General features: G+C 45.3%; 1 protein-coding gene across 4 annotated transcripts; it reads right to left on the bottom strand.

The window, feature by feature from the left end:
• Positions 1 to 2,210: 2,210 nt before the first annotated feature.
• Positions 2,211 to 20,228, bottom strand: Ldhb (lactate dehydrogenase B). 4 transcript variants are annotated; one of them, NM_001316334.1, is made up of 9 exons: positions 20,102 to 20,228; positions 19,669 to 19,756; positions 17,792 to 17,926; positions 13,274 to 13,391; positions 10,917 to 11,090; positions 8,064 to 8,237; positions 6,397 to 6,514; positions 4,540 to 4,663; positions 2,211 to 2,570 (listed from the first exon to the last, which is right to left on the bottom strand). In NM_001316334.1, exons 3-9 carry the CDS (start codon positions 17,918 to 17,920, stop codon positions 2,403 to 2,405), a joined length of 1,005 nt encoding a protein of 334 aa, NP_001303263.1. In that variant the 5' UTR covers positions 17,921 to 17,926; positions 19,669 to 19,756; positions 20,102 to 20,228; the 3' UTR covers positions 2,211 to 2,402. The 4 variants fall into 3 exon arrangements, with proteins under 4 accessions (NP_001303263.1, NP_036727.1, NP_001303262.1 ...); NM_012595.2 differs by lacking the exon at positions 19,669 to 19,756; XM_087655895.1 differs by lacking the exon at positions 19,669 to 19,756 and having other exon boundaries at positions 17,792 to 17,952; positions 20,033 to 20,167.
• Positions 20,229 to 21,729: the final 1,501 nt, after the last annotated feature.

Raw genomic sequence — 21,729 nt, forward strand, 5'->3', positions numbered from 1 at the left:
TGCCAATCCATGAGCATGGGAGATCTTTCCATCTTCTGAGGTCTTCTTCAATTTCCTTCTTCAGTGTCTTGAAGTTCTTATTGTACAGATCTTTTACTTGCTTTGTTAAAAGTCACTCCGAGGTACTTTATATTATTTGGGTCTATTATGAAGGGTGTCGTTTCCTTAATTTCTTTCTCGGCTTGTTTCTCTTTTGTATAGAGGAAGGCAACTGATTTATTTGAGTTAATTTTATACCCAGCCACTTTGCTGAAGTTTATCAAGGACCTCCACATCAAAGCAGACACACTCAAACTAATAGAAGAAAAACTAGGGAAGCATCTGGAACACATGGGCACTGGAAAAAATTTCCTGAACACCAATGGCTTACGCTCTAAGATCAAGAATTGACAAATGGGATCTCATAAAACTGCAAAGCTTCTGTAAGGCAAAGGACACTGTGGTTAGGACAAAACGGCAACCAACAGATTGGGAAAAGATCTTTACCAATCCTACAACAGATAGAGGCCTTATATCCAAAATATACAAAGAACTCAAGAAGTTAGACCACAGGGAAACAAATAACCCTATTAAAAAATGGGGCTCAGAGCTAAACAAAGAATTCACAGCTGAGGAATGCCGAATGGCTGAGAAACACCTAAAGAAATGTTCAACATCTTTAGTCATAAGGGAAATGCAAATCAAAACAACCCTGAGATTTCACCTCACACCAGTGAGAATGGCTAAGATCAAAAACTCAGGGGACAACAGATGCTGGCGAGGATGTGGAGAAAGAGGAACACTCCTCCATTGTTGGTGGGATTGCAAACTGGTACAACCATTCTGGAAATCAGTCTGGAGGATCCTCAGAAAATTGGACATTGAACTGCCTGAGGATCCAGCTATACCTCTCTTGGGCATATACCCAAAAGATGCCCCAACATATAAAAAAGACACGTGCTCCACTATGTTCATTGCAGCCTTATTTATAATAGCCAGAAGCTGGAAAGAACCCAAATGCCCTTCAACAGAGGAATGGATACAGAAAATGTGGTACATCTACACAATGGAATATTACTCAGCTATCAAAAACAACGACTTTATGAAATTCGTAGGCAAATGGCTGGAACTGGAAAATATCATCCTGAGTGAGCTAACCCAAACACAGAAAGACATACATGGTATGCACTCACTGATAAGTGGCTATTAGCCCAAATGCTTGAATTACCCTAAATGCCTAGAACAAATGAAACTCAAGACAGATGATCAAAATGTGAATGGTTCACTCCTTCTTTAAAAGGGGAACAAGAATACCCTTGGCAGGGAAGAGAGAGGCAAAGATTAAAACAGAGACTGAAGGAACACCCATTCAGAGCCTGCCCCACATGTGGCCCACACATATACAGCCACCCTATTAGACAAGATGGATGAAGCAAAGAAGTGCAGACCGACAGGAGCCGGATGTAGATCGCTCCTGAGAGACACAGCCAGAATACAGCAAATACAGAGGCGAATACCAGCAGCAAACCACTGAACTGAGAATAGGACCCCCGTTGAAGGAATCAGAGAAAGAACTGGAAGAGCTTGAAGGGGCTCGAGACCCCATATGTACAACAATGCCAAGCAACCAGAGCTTCCAGGGACTAAGCCACTACCTAAAGACTATACATGGACTGACCCTAGACTCTGACCTCATAGGTAGCAATGAATATCCTAGTAAGAGTACCAGTGGAAGGGGAAGCCCTGGGTCCTGCTAAGACTGAACCCCCAATGAACTAGACTGTTGGGGGGAGGGGGACAATGGGGGGAGGGTGGGGAGGGGAACACCGATAAGAAAGGGGAGGGGGGAGGGGGATGTTTGCCCGGAAACTGGGAAAGGGAATAACACTCGAAATGTATATAAGAAATACTCAAGTTAATAATAATAATAAAAAAAAAGAATCAAAAAAAAAAAAAACATGAAAATCAGGCACACTGACTGATTACTGTGGCGCTGCCTGGAAGGTGGGGTATGGGGGCACAGATGGTGGGATTCAAGGACATTGGAGGTGTAGGGAGAAATCACTTCAGAAATTCATCACAACTTTTCAGAAGCCATTAAAGAAAACACAAGGCGAGCTTGTACTCTCAACACCAGGAAGGCTGCAGCCAGAAGATCTCAAGTTCAAGGATACCTACCTAGGGAGACGCCATCTTCAAGTTACCCACAGGAAAAAAAAGGCATGCAGAAGTATGCTGCAATTGCTAAACTTTATTTGTTCAGGAGCTCCTAGTGCAAACATCAAACACTCCTGGTTTTGATCTGTGAGCTCATTATCACATGTTAGGGAAGAAGCAAACTGTGACCTACGTACAAGGCCGAAGACTAAAGGTTCACTTAGTCACATTGGAGGTTTGGATTTCTACAGCCTGGCGCCTGGCAGTCACAGGTCCTTGAGGTCTTTCTGGATATCCCACAGGGTGTCCGCACTCTTCCTGAGCTGAGCGACCTCATCGTCCTTCAGCTTCTGGTTGATGACGCTGGTCAGTCCCCGAGCATTAAGGATGCACGGGAGACTGAGGAAGACTTCGTTCTCGATGCCGTACATTCCCTGTGAGAGCAAAGAAAGCGTTTAGACAAGGCCATGGTAAGAATGATCAGAAGAACGATGTTGGTTCCACACAACTGTCAGAAGTTTGATGAACGCAAGTTAATTCTCTAGTTTTCATCTAATTGGTCCATATGTCCCATAAACGTGGGTTTTTAGTTCAGTTTTTTTTTTTTTAATTTATAGACTGCAAACTTAATTCTATGGTAAAACTCGTTACAAGAAAGTAGTCAGTACTTAGTTTTTAAGTCAAACACTGTTTTCTGCTTAAATGCAACTTGCTATATGACCCTTTAAATGGCTATTAACTCTTTTGCTCAATAGATAACTTGCCATCAACTCATTTAAGATTTTCTTATTTTTTGGTGCCTGGAGTAGGGGCACATGCCTTTAATCTTAGCACTCAGAAGGCAGGAGGTAGATCTCAAGCTTCTGGAGATCTGCAGAACACGTTCCAGGGCAGTCAGGGCTACAGAGAGAAACTTGTCTTAAAACAACAACAACAAAAAAAAAATCAAAAAATATTTTATTTTTATATATGTCTGTGAGTTTATGTGTACTACCTGAGGACAGGTGTCTCCAAGGGCCAAAAGAGGGTATCAGATCCCCTGGAAGTGGACTTAGAATATCCCAGAGGTGCTAAAGTAGTAGTGAACTACTACTAAATTATAATTAACTATGTCAAATGTTCTGCCACTTTAAATAAGGAAATTGATTACAGGGTCAATTTCCCTCTATGACTAGTAGATTAATTTATTTAACAAGTTATTTTAATATTTAAAACTATTAACCTCAAAAATTTTTGTTCATACACAAAAGTAGAGAAAATTAAAAACATTCTCCTATAATCTCCCCAAAAGTCACAATTACCCACATTTTCCCATGCTCGCTTTGTGAACCGTCCATAACACTCTAACCCAAACATTGTTCCACATTGTTCTCAACTACCTTTCTGTATGTATGGTATGCATGTGTGCACATATGTTTCTGTGTGTGTGTGTGTGTGTGTGTGATTTTGAGAGTGCAAGAGTGCATCTGTCTGTGTGAGTGTGTGTATGAATGTGTCAGTGTCTGTGTGAGTGTCTGTGTGTGCATACATGCAGAAATCAGAGGTTGTCATCAGGTGTCTTTCTTGATGCTCTCCCCACTATATAAGGCAGGATTTCTCCCATGAGCCCAGAGCTGCCAATTTACTTTGTCCAGCCAGCTGGCTTGCTCTTGAGGAATCCCACACTTACTATTTCCCATCATTCTTTTCACTCTTGACCCTGACAGGTGGAAAGGACTCACTTGCTATATATGCTGTTTTAAATATAACTTTACTTTTATTCCACGGATTTCATTCTGAGGAAGTAATGTAGCCCAGGTTCATCTCAAACTTTCTACATAGCTATGGATAACTTTGAACTTCTGATCCTTGTCTCTGTCTTCAGATTACAGACAGATCTGCACCTGATTTAAACAGTGCTGGGGAATCAAACCTGGAACCTCATGCACACTAAGCAAGAACTCTCTCAACCGAGATATACCATAGCCCCCGTTCATGTCCTTTTGCCTCTCTTGTATGTTTGCTCCATAGTTTTTGATTTAAATTCAATTTGCTATGTTATCAAGTGCTACATGAAAGGCTGTCTACAGCTTACTACATAAGCTTATAATGAACCTACTATGTGCTTATTTAATGGTATAACAGAAGGTTCTGAATAGGATTCATAGTTAACAGTTTTTATAGCACACAAGGGAGATTTCTTAGAAAACACTCAGACATCTTAGCTCCCACAGAGTCAAGTGCACTTATCCTAATTTTTGGTTTGAAAAGAGGAAAAAAAAAAAGCTCATATAAACCCTAGATGCAAAAGTTGCCGTGGACTGGAAGCTTCGCTGATTTTTCTTTTTTTTTTTTTTAAAGATGAATCGCTTTATAGAGCGTAAGACTAGCCGTCCTGTTCTACTTCACCGCCGGGTGTCTCACCTTCACCATTGTAGACACGGGGTGAATCCGAGAGAGGTTTTTCAGCATGGATTCGATGAGGTCAGCCACACTTAGGCCGATGGCCCAGTTGGTGTAGCCTTTTAGCTTGATGACTTCATAGGCACTAGAAAGCAGACCAAGGAGAGACCACTGAAACCTGACAGCGGCTGGTGCTTGCTCTGTCTGTCACCTTGCCCAGGTTCTTAACATTTTTGGCTGTAGTTCCTTTTTTTTATTGGTTTATTTACATTTCAAATGTTATCCCCTTTCCCAGGATTCCCCTCCACAAGCCTCATATCCCATCCCTCCACTCCCCCTGCTTCTGTGAGAGTACTCCCTCTTGTAAAGGAAAAAAAATGCATCTATTGTGTAAGCTTTTTGAGTATCAAGTGAACTAATATATAAACAAAATAAACATAAGGATAACATGACAGGAGACACATAGAGACGTGTCTACGAAGCCATGGTGGATAAGAATGTACTCTCTTCAGCTGGAGAGATGGCTCAGAGGTTAGGAGCACTGACTGCTCTTCCAAAGGTCCCGAGTTTAATTCCCAGCAACCACATGGTGGCTCACAATCATCTACAGAGGGATTCGATGTCCTCTTCTGGTGTGTCTGAAGACAGCTATAGTGTACTCATAAGACCTAAAATATTTTTTTAAGTATCTACTTTCTTTCAAGATTTTTAAAAAAAATTATATACGCATTGTGTGTCTGTATGTCTGTGTGCACGTGGGTGCTTGTGCACATGAGCACTAGTATCAAGACACCAGAGGCACCAGATGCCCGTGGAACTGGAGTTACAGGTAATCATGGGCCACCCGATGAGGGTGCTAGGAATTCCAGTCCTCTACAAGGCCAGTACGCTCTCAATTGATATGGAAATCTCTCCAATCCCTAAAAAAAAAACACTTTCAACCAAGATTAATTCACATAAGAATATCTCTCCAAATAAATTAATGAACATAGGAAGTCATGGAAGGCAGGAGAGATGAACAGTCATCTTCTCACTTTAAAACTGAGGCTTGAACTGAAATGAAACTCTAAGACCCTTTCAACTTTTAGATCCTTCTTGCTATATGCAGACCAAATTCTCCAGGAAAAGGCATCCTAAGTAAAACTTCCATATTTGAGGTAGCAGTGTTCCTACAGAACCTCTTTGTAAATAGTAACACTGATTGGATGTCGGTGAACAGTGTGAGACCCTGAGTGTAATCCATGGCTGCGTCATGACAAGCCTACAGGTCTTACACTTTACACACACTAAAGGGTCCACAGAGAACCAGGCTATGGGCCATTATGACCCATACTTCGTGAATCTGGGAGAAGACAGATGATAGAGAACCCTGAAGGTTAAATGGCCTCCAGTCACTATAGTCAGCTTCACTGTCAGGATGTGTGTTCAAACCTGAATTAGGGGCTGTATTTCAAAGTGATATGTTATTTGGGGTAGGGAGACCATAATGGAGAATCGTTGATAATAAAAGAAACCGCTTCAGAAAACAAGATTAGGATGGGAGACATCTTTAACGGGTAGGCAGATAAGAACAGAGCAGATTAAAGCTCTCAGCGAGCTGCTCAAGTGTGTTGACTAAAGGAGCCCAGGCTTCCCTCTGTGGGGGAACCAAGCCTTATTTGTGACAGGCAGCAAGGTGAAGGCTGTGTTTGTCTCTACAGCTGTCTGCTTTCTCTTGAGAACACACACATTCTCTAGAGACTTGCCTAGCAAGTCTGACCGGCCTAATCTTCCCTACCTCTCATCAGGTGAGGAGTCACCTGAGTAGAAGTGTGGAAACAGCTCAGGATTCCATCTACCTGGACAGGACTCCAACTCTGAGTGGAGCCGCCCACTCACCTGTCCACCACCATCTTATGCACCTCCTTCCAGTTCTCGCTGTCATTGTCCGTTCCCATCTCTGGGTTCAGTTCCTGGAGGGAGACTCCTGCCACATTCACCCCGCTCCACACTGCCACTAAGAAAAAAGCAAGACAAAACCTTTTATTTTCCTATCAGATCTCAACTCTGATGTGAATTATCCCAACACTAGTTGGTACTATTCCCAAGGCAATTGTCCCTGGTAGAGTTCCCATCCTTCTTGGAGAGATATTTGCTCCAATATTTGCCTTCAACTAGCAATAGATATCACACACACACACACCCACCGTACACACACACACACCGTACACACCACACACAACGTACACAACACACACACATGCACAATGTACACAACACACACACAACCACAACATACACAACACACACACGAACGCACAACTTACACCACACATGCACGCACCACGTACACCGCACACACACGCACAATGTACACCACACGCACTCACAATGTGACATGCACACTCACAATGCGACACACACACACGCGCACACGCACACTATGTATATATATGTTTGGGGGTACGTGTAGGTGCCCAGAGGGTCCAGAAGAGTGAGTCCAGACACCTGGGGCTGGAGCTGCAGGCAGCCGTGAGCCACCTGAGTGGGTTCTAGGAACCGAACTTGGGTCCTCTGCCACAGCAGCGGGCATCCTTACCTGCCGAGCTACTTCTTCAGCCCCCACTTCTGACCTTTTAGCTTTAAACAAATGTGGCCCAAAACAGTAATTGCATCATTTACAGAGAACACAAATCTCTAGGTTGGTAAAAATCATGAGGAATTATATACTTGTGGGACCATCCTAAACACTCAAATTTTAGAAATGTAAATTTCTCTCCTAGGAACCGTTTGGTAACAAAAGCCCCTCTCTTTTTAAGTAGAAAAAACCTAGAGTAATTAAACCCAAGTCAGTTATTATGGAGGTACACTAAGATGTAAACTAGGGTCTTAATTTAGGGGAGAATGTCTACAAACAAACATGGGAACTGGCTTTGAAATCCCAGTCTCACGATCCTTAGAAACTCTTGAGAACACTGGGTGCTCGGCTGGTCTGACCAATGGACGGGGTCTAGTCCGGTGCAATTATACAGCTGTGGCACTAACCTACCAGTGGCCAAGTAAGACCCTCTTGGCCCACAGCATCTACTGCACCAAGCTTACTAGACACCCTTGTGGTCTTTAAGGAAAACCATGGCTCTGCCTAATCACACCATGAATGCATGACTTCTCTCTCACGCTGCAGATATGACAGATTCATACTTAATGGATGAGGGGAAATACAGTGAGACGGGCAAGATGGCTCAGCAGGTAGGGGTATGTGCTGCCAAGCCTGATGATCCGAGTTTATCTCTGTGGCGAGTTCAAAGCCAACCTGGTCTACATGGCAAGTTCCAGGATAGCCAGGGCTAGATAGAGAGACTGTCTCTAAAACAAACAAAAGATAGCTAGGTGGATCGATGGACAGATGATAGAAGGATAAAGCAAACTGGAAGAGAACCCAAAATGTTAAGTATAATACTTCGGAACCCTTTCTGAAATATAACACTGTAGGACACTAAAGTCTGAAGCAGGGAAAAGGATGAAGAGCGTTCTGCGCAACCCAGAGGCACAAAGGAAACGCTTACCACTGGAGTCCCCGTGCTCGCCCAGGATCCAGCCGTGGCAGCTGCTGGGATGAATACCAAGCTTTTCGGCCATGAGGTAACGAAACCGAGCAGAATCCAGATTGCATCCACTTCCAATCACGCGGTGCTTAGGTAGCCCGCTCAGCTTCCAGGTGACATAGGTAAGAATATCCACTAAACATCACAGAAAGGAAATTCGAGAAAGTTAAGTTGGAACTGCTCAGCCAGTGAGAAGGCACTCTGGCTTCTGCTTCCCCACGTTGAGATGTGGCCAGAAAGATTCTCACAGTTGGGCCGGGCAGGTTATCGTTGAAGCATTGGTAAAGAAGCTGTAAACATGGAAACGTGTGCAAATGTAGCATAAGGATTCTCAGGGGCATTGCAAGTCAATTTCACAATGAGAGAAAAAGGCAGGTGCGCCCCTCACTGCGATGGTTTGAAGAAGAATGGCCACCATTGGCTCATATTTGAATTCTTAGTCACAAGGGCACTATTTGAAGGATTAGAAGGATTGGGAGGTGTGGCCTTGTTGGAGGAAGTGTGACACAGAGGGTGGGCTTAGACGTTTCAGAAGCCCATGCAAGGCCCCAGGCTTCCTCTCTCTGCCTATGGATCAAGAGGTAGCTCCTCTCAGGTCTGTCTGTGTGATGCCGTGTTCTCGCCAGGATGATAATGGACTAAATCCTGAAACTAGGCAATTGCATACTTTCTCTTACAGAGTTGTGGTGGGCATGGCAACACCTCATAGCAATAGATCAGTGACTAACACACTCACTCACATTGCCACTGAGTCTAACAGTCCAGGACTGTGACAGCCGTCACCACAATCAATGTCATTCCTAAGTTAGTGAGCTGCGCCTGTGTACATTTTCTTGAGTGTGATATTTGCCCAACAAACGATCGTGAAATCCATGTCGTCATTAGCTGGATGACTGCTCCATAACCTTCATCTATGTGACACAGTGGTAACATTTCTATGGGGTCACAGAAGTCACATGCTGTGTTGGAAAGAGAAGGAAATGTGCACCCTTGGAGAAAGAAGCTGACGGGCCCCACCCTGTACTCCTCTGGGGAGCCTGGAGAAATTTTCTTTGGCAAACTCTCACTGAATAATGCCTTTCATTTGCCGACTTTAATTGCCCCACAAGAGCTTCCCTGCAGACTCAAGCCTTGGAAGTGATGTCATCAGGTTGCACTTCTTGTGAAGCAGGATGTGGACACACAGAATACGGCTAGCTGTCGGCCATCTTTGTTCCATACCTACCTGGCATTGTGTTTATATATATGCCCGAACCATTCAGGAAGCCCCAATCCAAGCTCATGAAGAAGGAGAAGTGAGAAATGATCTCTTATCAGGTCCTAAGCCCCAGTACTAAAGGAACTGCTGTGATTCCCCACCCAGGCAGACTTAGCCAATCACCCAGGTGACGGGTCAGACACGGGTCTGCCATCTTATCAATATCCCCACCATCATGCAGTAACTTTGATGGTAAATGACAGAGCAATGATGTGTGACAGAGCAGGTGACAAACCTCAATGGCAGAATACTTATCTACCCCATAGCCCAGTGCCTAGTACATCCGGAGAGAAAGGGGGTTAATGATGGAAACTAAACTTTTAACCACTTGGTCTTGCACGGGATAAATATAATTTAGTTGCAAAACCTTAATTATCCTTAGAAAGCTTTCTTTTCCTTAGACAGAGAAGAAAGGCTAAGGAGAGAAAATATCACCCTCTCCCCCAAAAAGATAGGCCATTGCAAAGTTACTTTCTATGCAAGATAATAACCGAAAATCAAACAAACAAAAAGGAAAAATAACTGATACCAGGTTACAGTAGATGATTCCATGTTTTAAAAAGTTGGCTTTTGTATTTTTATCCATCTATAGGTCTGCATGCCACATGCAGAGCCCAGAAAAGGACATCAGGTTCCCCCAGAATGAGAGTCACAGATGGCTGTGAGGCACCCCAGGGGTGCTGGGAACTGAACCTGTGTCCTCTACAAGAGCAGCCAGTGCTCTTAACTACCAAGTCATTCTCTCCACCCCCTGACTAGCAAGAAAGCCCCCCTTTGGGAAACGTGGCTGTCGTACCTCTTGTTCTGACTAATAGATTAGAATGAATGGCTCGGAGGCGGCTCCGTGATGTGGGCTCTGCTTTGTGAGTTCACGGATTTGTATCCTGGTGTGTTAGAGTCCAGCAACGGCTGCAAACAATGGCCTTATAGAATTTTTATTTACCAGGCTAAACAGGTAGGGTCAGGCACAGCAGTGAGTTGTACATGGTGTACACACGTGGTGTATACACACGAGAGTACATACGTGCCTGTGGGTGTGAGGGTCAAAGGTCCATACGGAGTCCTCCTCAGTTGCTCCCCACCCTGTTTATTGTGAGATCAAGTTTCTTTTTTTTTTTTTTTTCCGGGGCTGGGGACCAAACCCAGGGCCTTGCGCTCGCTAGTTAGGCAAGCGCTCTACCGCTGAGCTAAATCCCCAACCCGAGATCAAGTTTCTTAACCCACAGTTCACCAATGTGGCTGAACTGACTGGCTCAGAGCACCTGGGATCCTCCTCCCTCAGGCTTCCACAGCCTGTGCTTTACGGAGCCACGTCCCAGCTCCACCTACATATCGTTTAAGAAGGTAAAGCCTTACAACTCTACCACAAACATGGACGAAACCAGAAGACCAAGCCCGCGACACACATTCGGCCTGGGATGGAGCCATCTGTTTTGCAGAGACCGCCTCTCTTTGGCAGCAGCAGAAGGTGTGTGGACTGCGGACTGCCTCGGTCAGTGCACAAAGCCGAAAAAATGAGGTTCCCCCAAACATTAGGAAAGTCACCACGTTAGTACCTGGGTTGGAAACCACGATGATGGTGCAGTCGGGGCTGTACTTGACGATCTGAGGAATAATGAACTTGAATACATTGACGTTTCTCTGCACCAGGTTGAGCCGACTCTCCCCCTCCTGCTGGCGGACTCCCGCGGTCACCACCACAATCTTAGAATTGGCTGTCACGGAGTAATCTTGAAGAAAGAGAGCAAGAGAGCGAACCTTAAATTCAACTCCTTGGCTGAACATGCTAGCTCTGGTATGTTCTAAAAGTTCCAGCTTCCAGAAGTTATGAGACTGTCCTGTATTAAGCAATTGTGTTCTGAAATCTTTGTGTGTGTGCACGCGTGTGTGTCTATGTGTGTGCACGCGTGAGTGTGTGCACACGTGTGTGTCTGCGTATGTGTGTGCACGCGTGTGAGTGTGTGCAGGCGTGTGAGTGTGTGCACGCGTGTGAGTGTGTATGTGTGTGTGCAGGCGTGTGAGTGTGTGCGCGCGTGTGAGTGTGTGCGCGCGTGTGAGTGTGTGCGCACAGCCAAGGAGACCAGATCAGGGCATCAGACCCTCTGAAGCTGGAGTTACAGGTGATGGTGAGCTGCCAGATATGTGTGGTAGGAACTGAGTTAGGTCCTCCAGTAGAGTGGCGCACTCTCACTCCCTGAAAGATCCCCAGCAACTACGAAGAGGTTTTGAACTTCAAAAGTCTCTGCAGCTTCATTTTTCTTCCTTGAGTAACAATGACTTCAAAACTGACAGATGAGGAACCAGGAAAATAATACCCCAAATACGTTTGTGCCTAAAGTCCCCTGAGTTCCCAGGAAAGGCTGAAGCATGTCGGCGAGCCCACAGCCCAGCAGGCAGGCTCTCCACAATTGCCGTGAAATTGTGGTTTTTGCATATTCCTAAACTAGTAACCAACAGCACAGACAAAACTCATTTTTAATTTCTTTTTAGCCATGTAATGCTACCGACATCTATGAAGAAAAAGAAAGGCCATGTTTGGTTTTGATTGTGAATTAAATTTTGGTTTCTAATACTTCATATATTAAGGGATGGGACACACCTTGAATCTCAGTACTCAGGAGGCTGCGGCATGAGTTCAAGGCCAGCATGGCCTACGTATAACTATAGTGTGTGTATTTTTAAGACAGTCACACTATGCAGCCCAGGCTGACCTAGAACTGCCTGCCTCTGCCTCTGCCTCCTGAGTGCTGGGATTAACGGTGTGTACCTCCATACTGGATATACTCTATTTCTGAAGGAAGACTATTTTATGTTCCAGCAGTGTTAATGCTTGGAGAAGTTTTCCTTCTAAGGAAGTTATATCAACCTTTCAGTAATTCAAGACCTACAGGTTAAGATTTGACATGATCATTAGCCTGGGCTGCACTATGGCTTCCGGAAGTTATTAACAGTCTTCCCCGTAAAATGCAGGGGCTGTCCCTACCCTCACAGCCTTCGAAGATAAAATGACAAACCCACACACCTGCTACAGGACCCCATGTGTAGTTAGTCAGCAAGTAACAATGATTACTTAGTTCTTCAAGGCAACCCATCCCTGGCACAGAGACTACCACCATAGGGAGAGGAAGGGAGCTGAGGAACTAGATATTCCTGGCACAAGTGCAATGCAGCCTACTTGAAAATCAGGATGCTATATATGGGCTCTACTGTCGTTGTTGCTATTCTTTTAAAGGTATATTTTTAAAAGGATTTTCCTTTCCTTTTATGAAGATTTATTTTATGTATATAAATACACTGGCAAATGTCTTCAGACACACCAGAAGAGGGCATTGGATCCCATTACAGATGGTTGTGAGCCACCATGTGGTTGCTGGGAATTGAACTCGGGACCTCTGGAAGAGGAGTCAGTGCTGTTAACCTGCTGAGCCATCTCTAAGTAGATGGAAATCTTGTAGTCCTTGAAATTACTAAAATAGATCATGACCATTTGGTGTTAGGGATTACTGAGTCAACTGGCCCACAATCCCAGCTTTTCCCAGTTAAAAAATAATTTATCCAGGCAACATGGCTTTAAACACAGCACTTGGGAAGCAGAGATAACCAGGTCTACAGAGCAAGTCCCAGAATAACCATAGCTTATACAGAGAAACCCTGTCATGGGGGAAAAAAAGAACAAATGAATGGATGAACGAAAGAAAGAAGTTTAGGACAGAGGTGTAGTCCAGGGTACAGTGCATACTAGCCTAGCATCCTGCAGGGCCCTAGGTTTAATCTCTAGCACCACGGACAGCAATAGCAACGTGTAAAAGTGAACGATCAACTTGTCAAGCTGGAGGGAGCATCCCCAAGTATCCATCTGTAACAAAATGACTTTCAGGTTTGCCCCTTTAGAGGATACAAAGAAGCTACCTACCTTTATCAGCCACGATTTTCGGAGTCTGGAGAAATAAGCTCCCGTGCTGCAGATCCATCATTTCTCCTTTGAGCTTGTCTTCCAAGACATCCACCAGGGCAAGCTCATCAGCCAGAGACTGGAAGCAGAGAATCAGACGCTCATTCCTGTTGTGGTTTGAGTGTGAAATAGACCATGGACTCACAAGCTCTGAACGCACGGTCCCCAGCTAGCGGGGCCGTCTGGAGAAACTGTCGAACCTTTAGGACATGAAGCCTCACTAGATAAATGAGTCACTGGGAGAGACTTGGGGTTTGACAGCCGGCTTCACTTCCTGGCTCATCTTCAAAGCCTAACCTACAAAGACATAAGCAAGCACCCTTACAATCCTGCACCATGCTATCCCTGCCATGGCGGTCTGTGTGGGGAGATAAAGTGCCTTCTCACACGAGTTGCTCACCACGTATTTGGTTGTCACCAACGCAGCACCCCGAACTATGCAAGGACGGCTTAGCACCAATCCACCTCACAGAAGCCTTTTACAAGTGGCTAGGGCACCCAATGGCCAAAATCCTCAAGAACGACGGAGTATGGTATTCGATCACCTACAACCTAGGATGCTTAGGTTGGTTCCGAGCAGCTCAGGGTCTTGGCGAGAAAGGCATCCAGATCATACGATGAGGAGTCTGTTTCATGAACCAAATCCCAAGCACAGGGAGGGATGAGAGTTCTGTATCAAATAAGGACACTCATTTTTATCTTTTTACTTAAAACATGTTTGGGGAGAAAAAAAAGATAATTCTCCTTTTACACGGAACCTCTAAGAGCCTACCAAATTCTTACTTGCATTTTTAAGACCTAAAATAAAATTCTAAGACCATCTCACTCAACAGCCTAACATTCTGTGCCCGTGCCCAGCACCAGCACTTCCAATCACCTTTTAGTGATAGCGCACGTGAGCCACCATAGTCAACAGAGCAACGCAATTCAGAGGTTATGTAGGAAGCCACCTCACAGGATGTCAGGTCCCTGTGACAGTGGGTGTGGAGAATTAGCTTGGAGGTGTGTGCTTAGCTGAAGGAAAGAGGCAAGCCAACACCTAAAATGTTAACTGAAATGCCAAATACAGTTGGCTCTGTATGACGGACCTCCTCGAAGAGCAGTTACACAGAGGCCTGGCAATACAGCTGCTGCTGAATGTCGCAGGTTTCTCTACCCACACATCCGTAGCTGATGCCCTCACTGCGAATATAAATACATTATTAAGGAGCAAGGCTGGCTGAAAGCCAAGAGTGCTGCTGCAGCAAATCTTTGAATCTCAAGTCTCAAGTGGAACAGATACAGTTGTGGATTCTGCCTCTTGGTTAATGAATGATCACCATCGATGCGTTGGTATCTGAGGCCAGCGGTTTTGTATTCCAGTGCTTGTTAAGCACGGGATTTTTGTGGGAGGAAAATGCATAACTTTTCAAATAATTAACCAAACGGGTGAGCGGCATTAGCTAATTTGCATTTTTGAGCTTTTCCTAAGCTAGGGATATGTAGTGGGGTATTCCGGGAAACAGCAGTGAGCTGCAAGATCCAGGGCCACAGTTCCCTCCAGTGTCCCTTGCTGCTGTGGCACCGGGTGGGTTATGCACACAAAGTGAATCCACCGTTTGGTGGTGCTGAGGTATTGGATCCAAGGCCTTGTGCATGGTAGCCATGCTCTCTGATGGTGCGTAATTCATCTCTAGTGTCAGCTTTTGGGTCAGACACGGAGGACACGGAGCAGCCTGAGCTGCTCTTCCTTCTGCAGCTGCGGGACACTGACAGGCCACATCACTTCTTTTGCCTCAGTCACTTTGTCTTAAAACAAGGACGAGAAACGTCCCTAAGGAGGAGGATGAGGTGAGACGGGCCCAGAGTCTCAGCACCTGGACGGTGGAGCTGATGCAGGAGGACCGCCAAGACAGTAAGGCCAGCCTAGGTTTTAGAGGACACTCTAGGACAAAAATAGTAATAACTACCCCACACGCAAAAGAAAAAAGTTTTAAGACTGCTGATTATCTAGAAGAAAGCACTTTGTGTGTGTGTGTGTATGTGTACATATACATATATACATACATATATATATACATACATATACATACATATAAAAATCATGCTGATCTCAAACTTATAATTTTCTCCTGAATATTGGGATTACCAGTATATGCCATTATGCCTGACCCCAAACTTTTTAAATATTTTCTTTAATTTTATGTGTATATAACATATACACACTATATACACATATTATATACACACATATATTTTTAAAAGAAACATAAGCGCAATCGTTTCTGTTTTAACCAAAGTAAGAGCCAACACTAAATCAAGACCATTTAAAACCCCTACAATTCAGGAAACCATCACATTATCATAGGTATCTAGTCAATTAAAAGTAGCTAGAAAAAAAGCAAAAGAATACACACCGAGGAGTCTTGTGGACATTGTTTCTCAGTTAAAAGATTCAGTTTGATCCTTGAGAACTTAAGATTCAGGCACTAGAGAAGGGACTGAGAGCACTGGCTGCTCTTACTGAGGAATCATTTTAGGTCTCCGGTACCCACATGGTGGCTCACAACATCTGTAACTCCAGTTCCAAAGGGAATGACATCCTCTTCTGGCCTTCTTGGGCACGAGTGCACAGACTCTATTCAGGCAAAACACCCAAGAATTTAAAGTTTAGGGTCAGGCATGGTGGCACACACCAGTAAGGTAATCTCAGCATTCAGGAGGTGGCATCACTGTGCCACCAGTGTCTCAAAAGCAATACAAATAAGGGTGGAGAGGGTTTTAGTTGTAGAATCCTTGCCTAGCATACAAAAGAGTCTCTGGGCTCAGTACCCAACAAAACACACTAAACTTCACAAACGAAGGAAAAGGCTTGGTGGGAGGAAGTCAAGCAGCCACCACACAAAAGGGTCAGTGTGCTCTCCTGGGGGCGGGGGAGGTGCTGCCAGCTCTTTCTCTCTTCCTACATTTAAGGAAGCTCTTAGAATAAGCAAGGCCTCAAGCCACTAAAACTAAGGGAAACAAAAAAACAAAAACAACAAAAAACAAAAACAAAACAAAAACAAAAACAAAAAAAGAAACTGTGGTGTGATCTTCAAGGGGTGTGTGTAAGGGCAGCCAGGAATCAAGACAGGTAGACAGCAAAAGGAAGGTCAAGTCTGGAAACACCAAAGTAGCATAAAACTGATACACACACACACACACATACACACACACACACACAGAGAGAGAGAGAGAGAGAGAGAGAGAGAGAGAGAGAGAGGGAGAGAGAGAGAGACTGACACAGAGACAGAGAGAGAGACTGACACAGAGACAGAGAGACAGACAGAGACAGATAGACAGAGACAGACAGAAGACCGACAGAGACAGAGAGAGAGAACAAGACAGAGAGAGAGAGAACAAGACAGAGAGAGAGAACAAGACAGAGAACACAAGACAGAGAGAGACCACAAGACAGAAAACAAGAGAGAGAGAACGAGAGAGAGAGAACAAGAGAGAGAGAACGAGAGAGAGAACAAGAGAGAGAACAAGAGAGAGAAAAAACAAGAGAGAGAAAAAACAAGAGAGAGAAAAAACAAGAGAGAGAAAAAACAAGAGAGAGAGAAAAAACAAGAGAGAGAGAAAAAACAAGAGAGAGAAAACAAGAGAGAAAAAACAAGAGAGAGAGAACAAGAGAGAGAGAACAAGAGAGAGAGAATGAGAGAGAGAACGAGAGAGCGAACAAGAGAGAAAAGAAAAGGAGTAGAGAGAGTATGAGACGAAATGAAGCAAAATGCAGCAGGCCGATAAACCCCAAAGATGCACGTATGGAAGTGCTGGTTATTAAAATAATTTTTACAAATGTCTATTACATTTGAAATCACTTCAAAACAAAGCCAAATGGTTCAAAGTTTGAGGATAAGAAGACATTCTTCTAAGCTCAACAAGCACATCTCTACAAACATGTCCTAAGAAGACAGAGTCCACTGCATCTAAATTTTCCAGTCACTCCAACCACAGACCTCAGTTTATCACTATAGAAACAAGGCAAGTCACTATGCTATACCTCTTGGTGTGGGAACCCACGCAACAGACACAACTAGATTAATCACAAGGAGACATCAGAAAAGCACACAGTGAAGGCAATACCCGAGACTGATCTGGACCATTAAAAGAAAAAAGTCAGAGGCTTGCAGGACAGAGAAAAAGATAGAGTAAGGATACAAAACGCATGTCTTGGAATGAGGTTTAAAGGGTGCGATTTTGCCACCATGGAGAATTTTAAATAATATGACAGGAAGACAGCACAACTCTATAGCGGTGTTAAGAAAGCCTGGGAGTAGTTCCAGAGTGGCCACACAGAGTGACCAGAACCTTCCTGTACATGTGCAATTACTGAAAGGTAAGTGTGATTTCTTTAAGTTATTTCAGATGCCTGAGGGCATCAACACAGACCTCGGCTGCTCAGACAGACCACGAACTCCTGCAGAAACTGTGACCTATGTCTCTGTTAAAACATACCTTCCCCAGAATGCTGATAGCACAAGCCATTCCAACTTGTCCAACGCCTACTACAGTAATCTTGTTGTTCGGGACGGCAGTCTCGTCGTCTGCGACTGGCGCAATGAGCTTTTCCTTAAGGGTTGCCATCTTGTCCTGCAAGAAAAGGGGCGACCGATGTGCTTTACATGCATGGAGTCTGACTGAGAAGTAGCCTGAAGGGCCACAGCTTCGATTCTGAAGGAAAGTATAACTCAACAAAAGCCTGGAAGGAACCACATCTCCCTGAATGGAGGACTTAATCAATGCAAAATTCCCCACAAGTTTAAGCCAATAACGCTTGCTTCTCCGAGCACTCCATGCAAGCAATTAAGTCCCCACCATCATTCCTGTAACCTCTCTGTTCTAACTGCTTACTACTGGCTAAAGATAGAGCTGTTTGTACTTAAATAAGCTAGGGGTTTTTTGTCCCTATAAGGAATTTATGTGCAATTCCTGTTAACCAGCTAACTTATTTTTAAGCTTGTTTAAATATCAATATCTATAGCCAGTATCCATTATCATTCTCATTACAAATGATTATCTACATTCATGAAGGACAAAGACCGGTTTTTGTGCTCTAAATCTCACAAAAGTTACTGCCCCGCCCTCCTTAGAGTGTCTTTACCATGTAATCTCTGCTGATTGTTTGCGTTTGTTGCTTTTTAGGGCTGTTTATCACAGCTGAGGCACCACTGCTGGTTTCATAGCCCAGCCAGCTCTTTCATAACCCTCATTTTCGCTTCTACTCTGTAAAGGGCTAAGTAACAAAACTTGTCTTAGTTAACTGTCTTGTAAAGAACCCTTAATTGAGGGTTCACAACTACTTTGCTCCGTGACATGTTAACACCCCCTCCCCCGTCCATACTGCTTCCAGGCTATTTTGCCATAGAGAATCACTTTTGTAGTTTTTGGGCCGAAGCAAAGCTGAACTGCCTTGGGAGGGCTTGGACAAAGCAACGGCCTTAAAACGGATCCGCACAGGCCCTGTATCTTAAGCAGCTTCGACCGAGAAGCTGCAACTCTTCAGTTAAGAAAAGCACAACCTCCCCAAAGCCCGCCCACACCAAGTTTATTTTTGTTAGTTGGCTTAAAATCTGTTAGGTAGGTTTCCAGAAAGCATAAGGAAGGCCTGGAATCCCGATGTTTGGGAGGTGGAGGTAGGAGGGTCAGGAGAGGCCAAGGTCACCCTCCAGCATCCTGGGAAAATGACTGGAAAGCAGAGTGGTGGGTATCTCCAGCCTGGCTGACCTGGAAACATTTTAGTTTGGGGAATTTCAAAGGCGACAGTGTTGAAGATCCAGCAAACACAGGCAGACTCGAATAACTAGACTGAAGTTCATATCCTCCTCCTCCCTCCTCCCTGCACCCGCACCCCCGCAGTGAAAGAAAATAGTTTGCATTGTAGCAGGCCTGTGTCAAATCAGAGAGGTGACTGCAGGGAGAGAGAAACAGGGAAAACACAGGTCTACTCCGCAGAATATCTCCTATGTTAACTGTTGAGGCTCGGGTTTTGCCTCCAATTTCTCCATGTAAACGAGTCAGCTCCTCTCCACCCTACCCCCACCCCAGGTCCGGTCAGAGCTTGTTCAGTTGGAGGCACACAAGTCACCTCTCCTACTGTGCAAAGCAGGTCACGAGGGAGACACCAGCGCACACCTCGAATAAGGTCTCCAGGGGCAAGTCTAGGCTCCCACACTGAGCACACGAAGTAAACAAAAATCCTAGAGCCCAGCAAGCACACAGCTCCAGGGCGGGCAGCGTGAGAGGGGACGAAGCCTGGTTATCACCACTGCTACAATAGCTGGGACCTTTCTCCATCACCAGATGCAAGAACTTCCAACCTTCACAGGACCCACCTAGTCCCCGCTCCGTTCCCTGGCACCCAGGCGCGTGTCCCCAGCGGGCGTCCCAGCCCTGTTTCGCAGCGGATGGATGATGTGCCACCTGCCGACCAAAACTTAATGAGACCGGGTTGACTAGCATCACGTTACAAGTCTTTCCATTGATAGCACATAGGCCCGAGACCAGCCTGTGCTCACACTGCACCAAGGTGCTGTAGGAGCCGGGAGCTCAGCTGCGCACCTCTGCTCGCTCGGCTTGCCCCCCAAAACCACATGGAAGAAACTGGTCTGAGCGCGGATGCTCAGGGGCAAAGGCCTCAGAGGGTGGATGTGTCGTAGCTCCTTCCTCCTGTTCCTCCAAACAATTTCCCCTCTGCACTCCCTACCCCCACAACACACACCCTGTTGTTCTGTAAGTCAGGCTTTGGGATCTTGGGTTCAAACCTACCAGACAAGAGGAGGCTCTGCGGCGCGCTGAGGCAGGGGAACCACTGCAAAGTCAGCAGGCTGCTCTGCGGACAGCCGACTCTGGCTCTACAAGAAGAGGAGGAGGAGGAGGCGGGGCTGCCGCCCTGCAGCCTCCCAGCTTTCTCTATTGTGATTGGAAACCCGAGCCGGGTCTACCCCTCCCCTCGGCTCGCTCAATCTCCTTCAAGGACAAGGCTGGAGTGTGCACGCGCTGCTCTCCCCCGCTCTCTAAAGTTGGAGGTCACCTTCTGGCAGCCATGGTATTCTCCAAGCTTTACGGCTGGCCCTCTCTGAGGCACTTATTCCGCAAACCTGCCTCTCTGGCCTTCTGTACGGTCTCCATCTTGTGCTAATAGAAATCTATGTCTGGGTTGCATTCCGGCTCAACTTTGGAGCAGTCTCCTCGGTTAAGATGCTGCTGCTGCCGATATGTCACTGCCTGGAAAGGCCTCAGAGTTTCTGAACACTTTCCGAACGAGGCCAGAGCAGGGTCTTATACATGCCTGTTATCCCAGCACTGGAGAGGCTGAGTCCTGAGGGAAGTCAGGAGTTTGAGACCAGCCTGGGCCTCCCTGTAAAGACTGTTTCAAACAAAAACAAACAAACAAAAAACAGAAGAAAACAGCATTTTGATCGTCATTTTCAAGTTCCTTCGATAAGACAATAGCCTCCCCCCTCCCACATTTAATTCAACTAATTGCTGTCTAACAAGATCGAAGGTGCCTGATTTCTGCCCTTCGCAGTTCCTCCAGGAAACTGAGAGGTCCCAAGAAAAGGCATGGCCCTGACTGAGAGGGAGAAAATAAGGTCCCTAAGAAAGACATGACTTCTCTAGGAGTCGCTGAACTGGTACAGTAGGGAGGGGTGGGGTGGGCGGGGCGGGGGGGGGTCAGTGCTTCGGATAGAATACAGTAGCTCACATTTTAGCAGAGAGTAGCAGCCCAAGCCAGTAATTCTGTCTTCCCACATTCTTCACTCTTTGTCTCATCCAGCCCAGTGCCTGGTTCCTTTTTCCAGTGTGGATTAAGCAATCAGAGGTGTTCTGAAGATTTAGAGCAGTTGTGTTTTCTTAAGATAATTTTTTTCCCCATCTAGTGATCTCACTGACGCTGTTTTCTTTAAGTGCGTAGCTCTTGTAAATGACCACTAATTCTATAAATAGAACTCCCCTCTGCCAAGCATTGAAGGTGTAAGTGCCAATATAACTGTGCTCCTCAGTCCTGCCCTTGGTCCCAATTTTACTGAGTATTTGGGGGAGTCTGGGTGAAGCTATCACATTATCGGGCATAGATGGAATGCTAGGAATTGAAGAAAGGGAGAAGCTTTAACATAGAAGTATTAGGCAGTTGTGGGTGGGATTTTGGGGTAGAGTACAGGCTTGGTGTCTGTCTGGGTTTGAATCCCAGCAGTGAAAAGGAATATCAGTTCCCGGAGCTGAAGGGGGTTGGGTAGACACAGGAAACGTCAGGGAAAGAATACAGTTTTCCATCTCCAAGATAAATGCTTGCTAAACATCTAGGCAACAACAAGGGCTAAAAAAGTTAAAGTAAGTCATTCTCGGGGAGTGAGATGAGCTGTAAAACCGAATACAAACGCAAAAAGGAAATA

Source organism: Rattus norvegicus, chromosome 4 (genome assembly GCF_021556685.1).
Source record: "Rattus norvegicus strain SHRSP/BbbUtx chromosome 4, alternate assembly SHRSP_T2T, whole genome shotgun sequence".
NCBI classification, from domain to species: Eukaryota; Metazoa; Chordata; class Mammalia; order Rodentia; family Muridae; genus Rattus; species Rattus norvegicus.

Excerpts from the sequence above, each read along its gene's own strand:
- Ldhb (NM_012595.2), bottom strand. The coding sequence starts at position 17,920 with ATGGCAACCCTTAAGGAAAAGCTCATTGCGCCAGTCGCAGACGACGAG. Across the intron at positions 11,091-13,273 it reads GAAAATCGTGGCTGATAAAG|ATTACTCCGTGACAGCCAAT; the intron begins GTAGGTAGCTTC and ends TCTTTCTTCAAG. Across the intron at positions 6,515-8,063 it reads CGAGCACGGGGACTCCAGTG|TGGCAGTGTGGAGCGGGGTG; the intron begins GTAAGCGTTTCC and ends CTTTTTTCTTAG.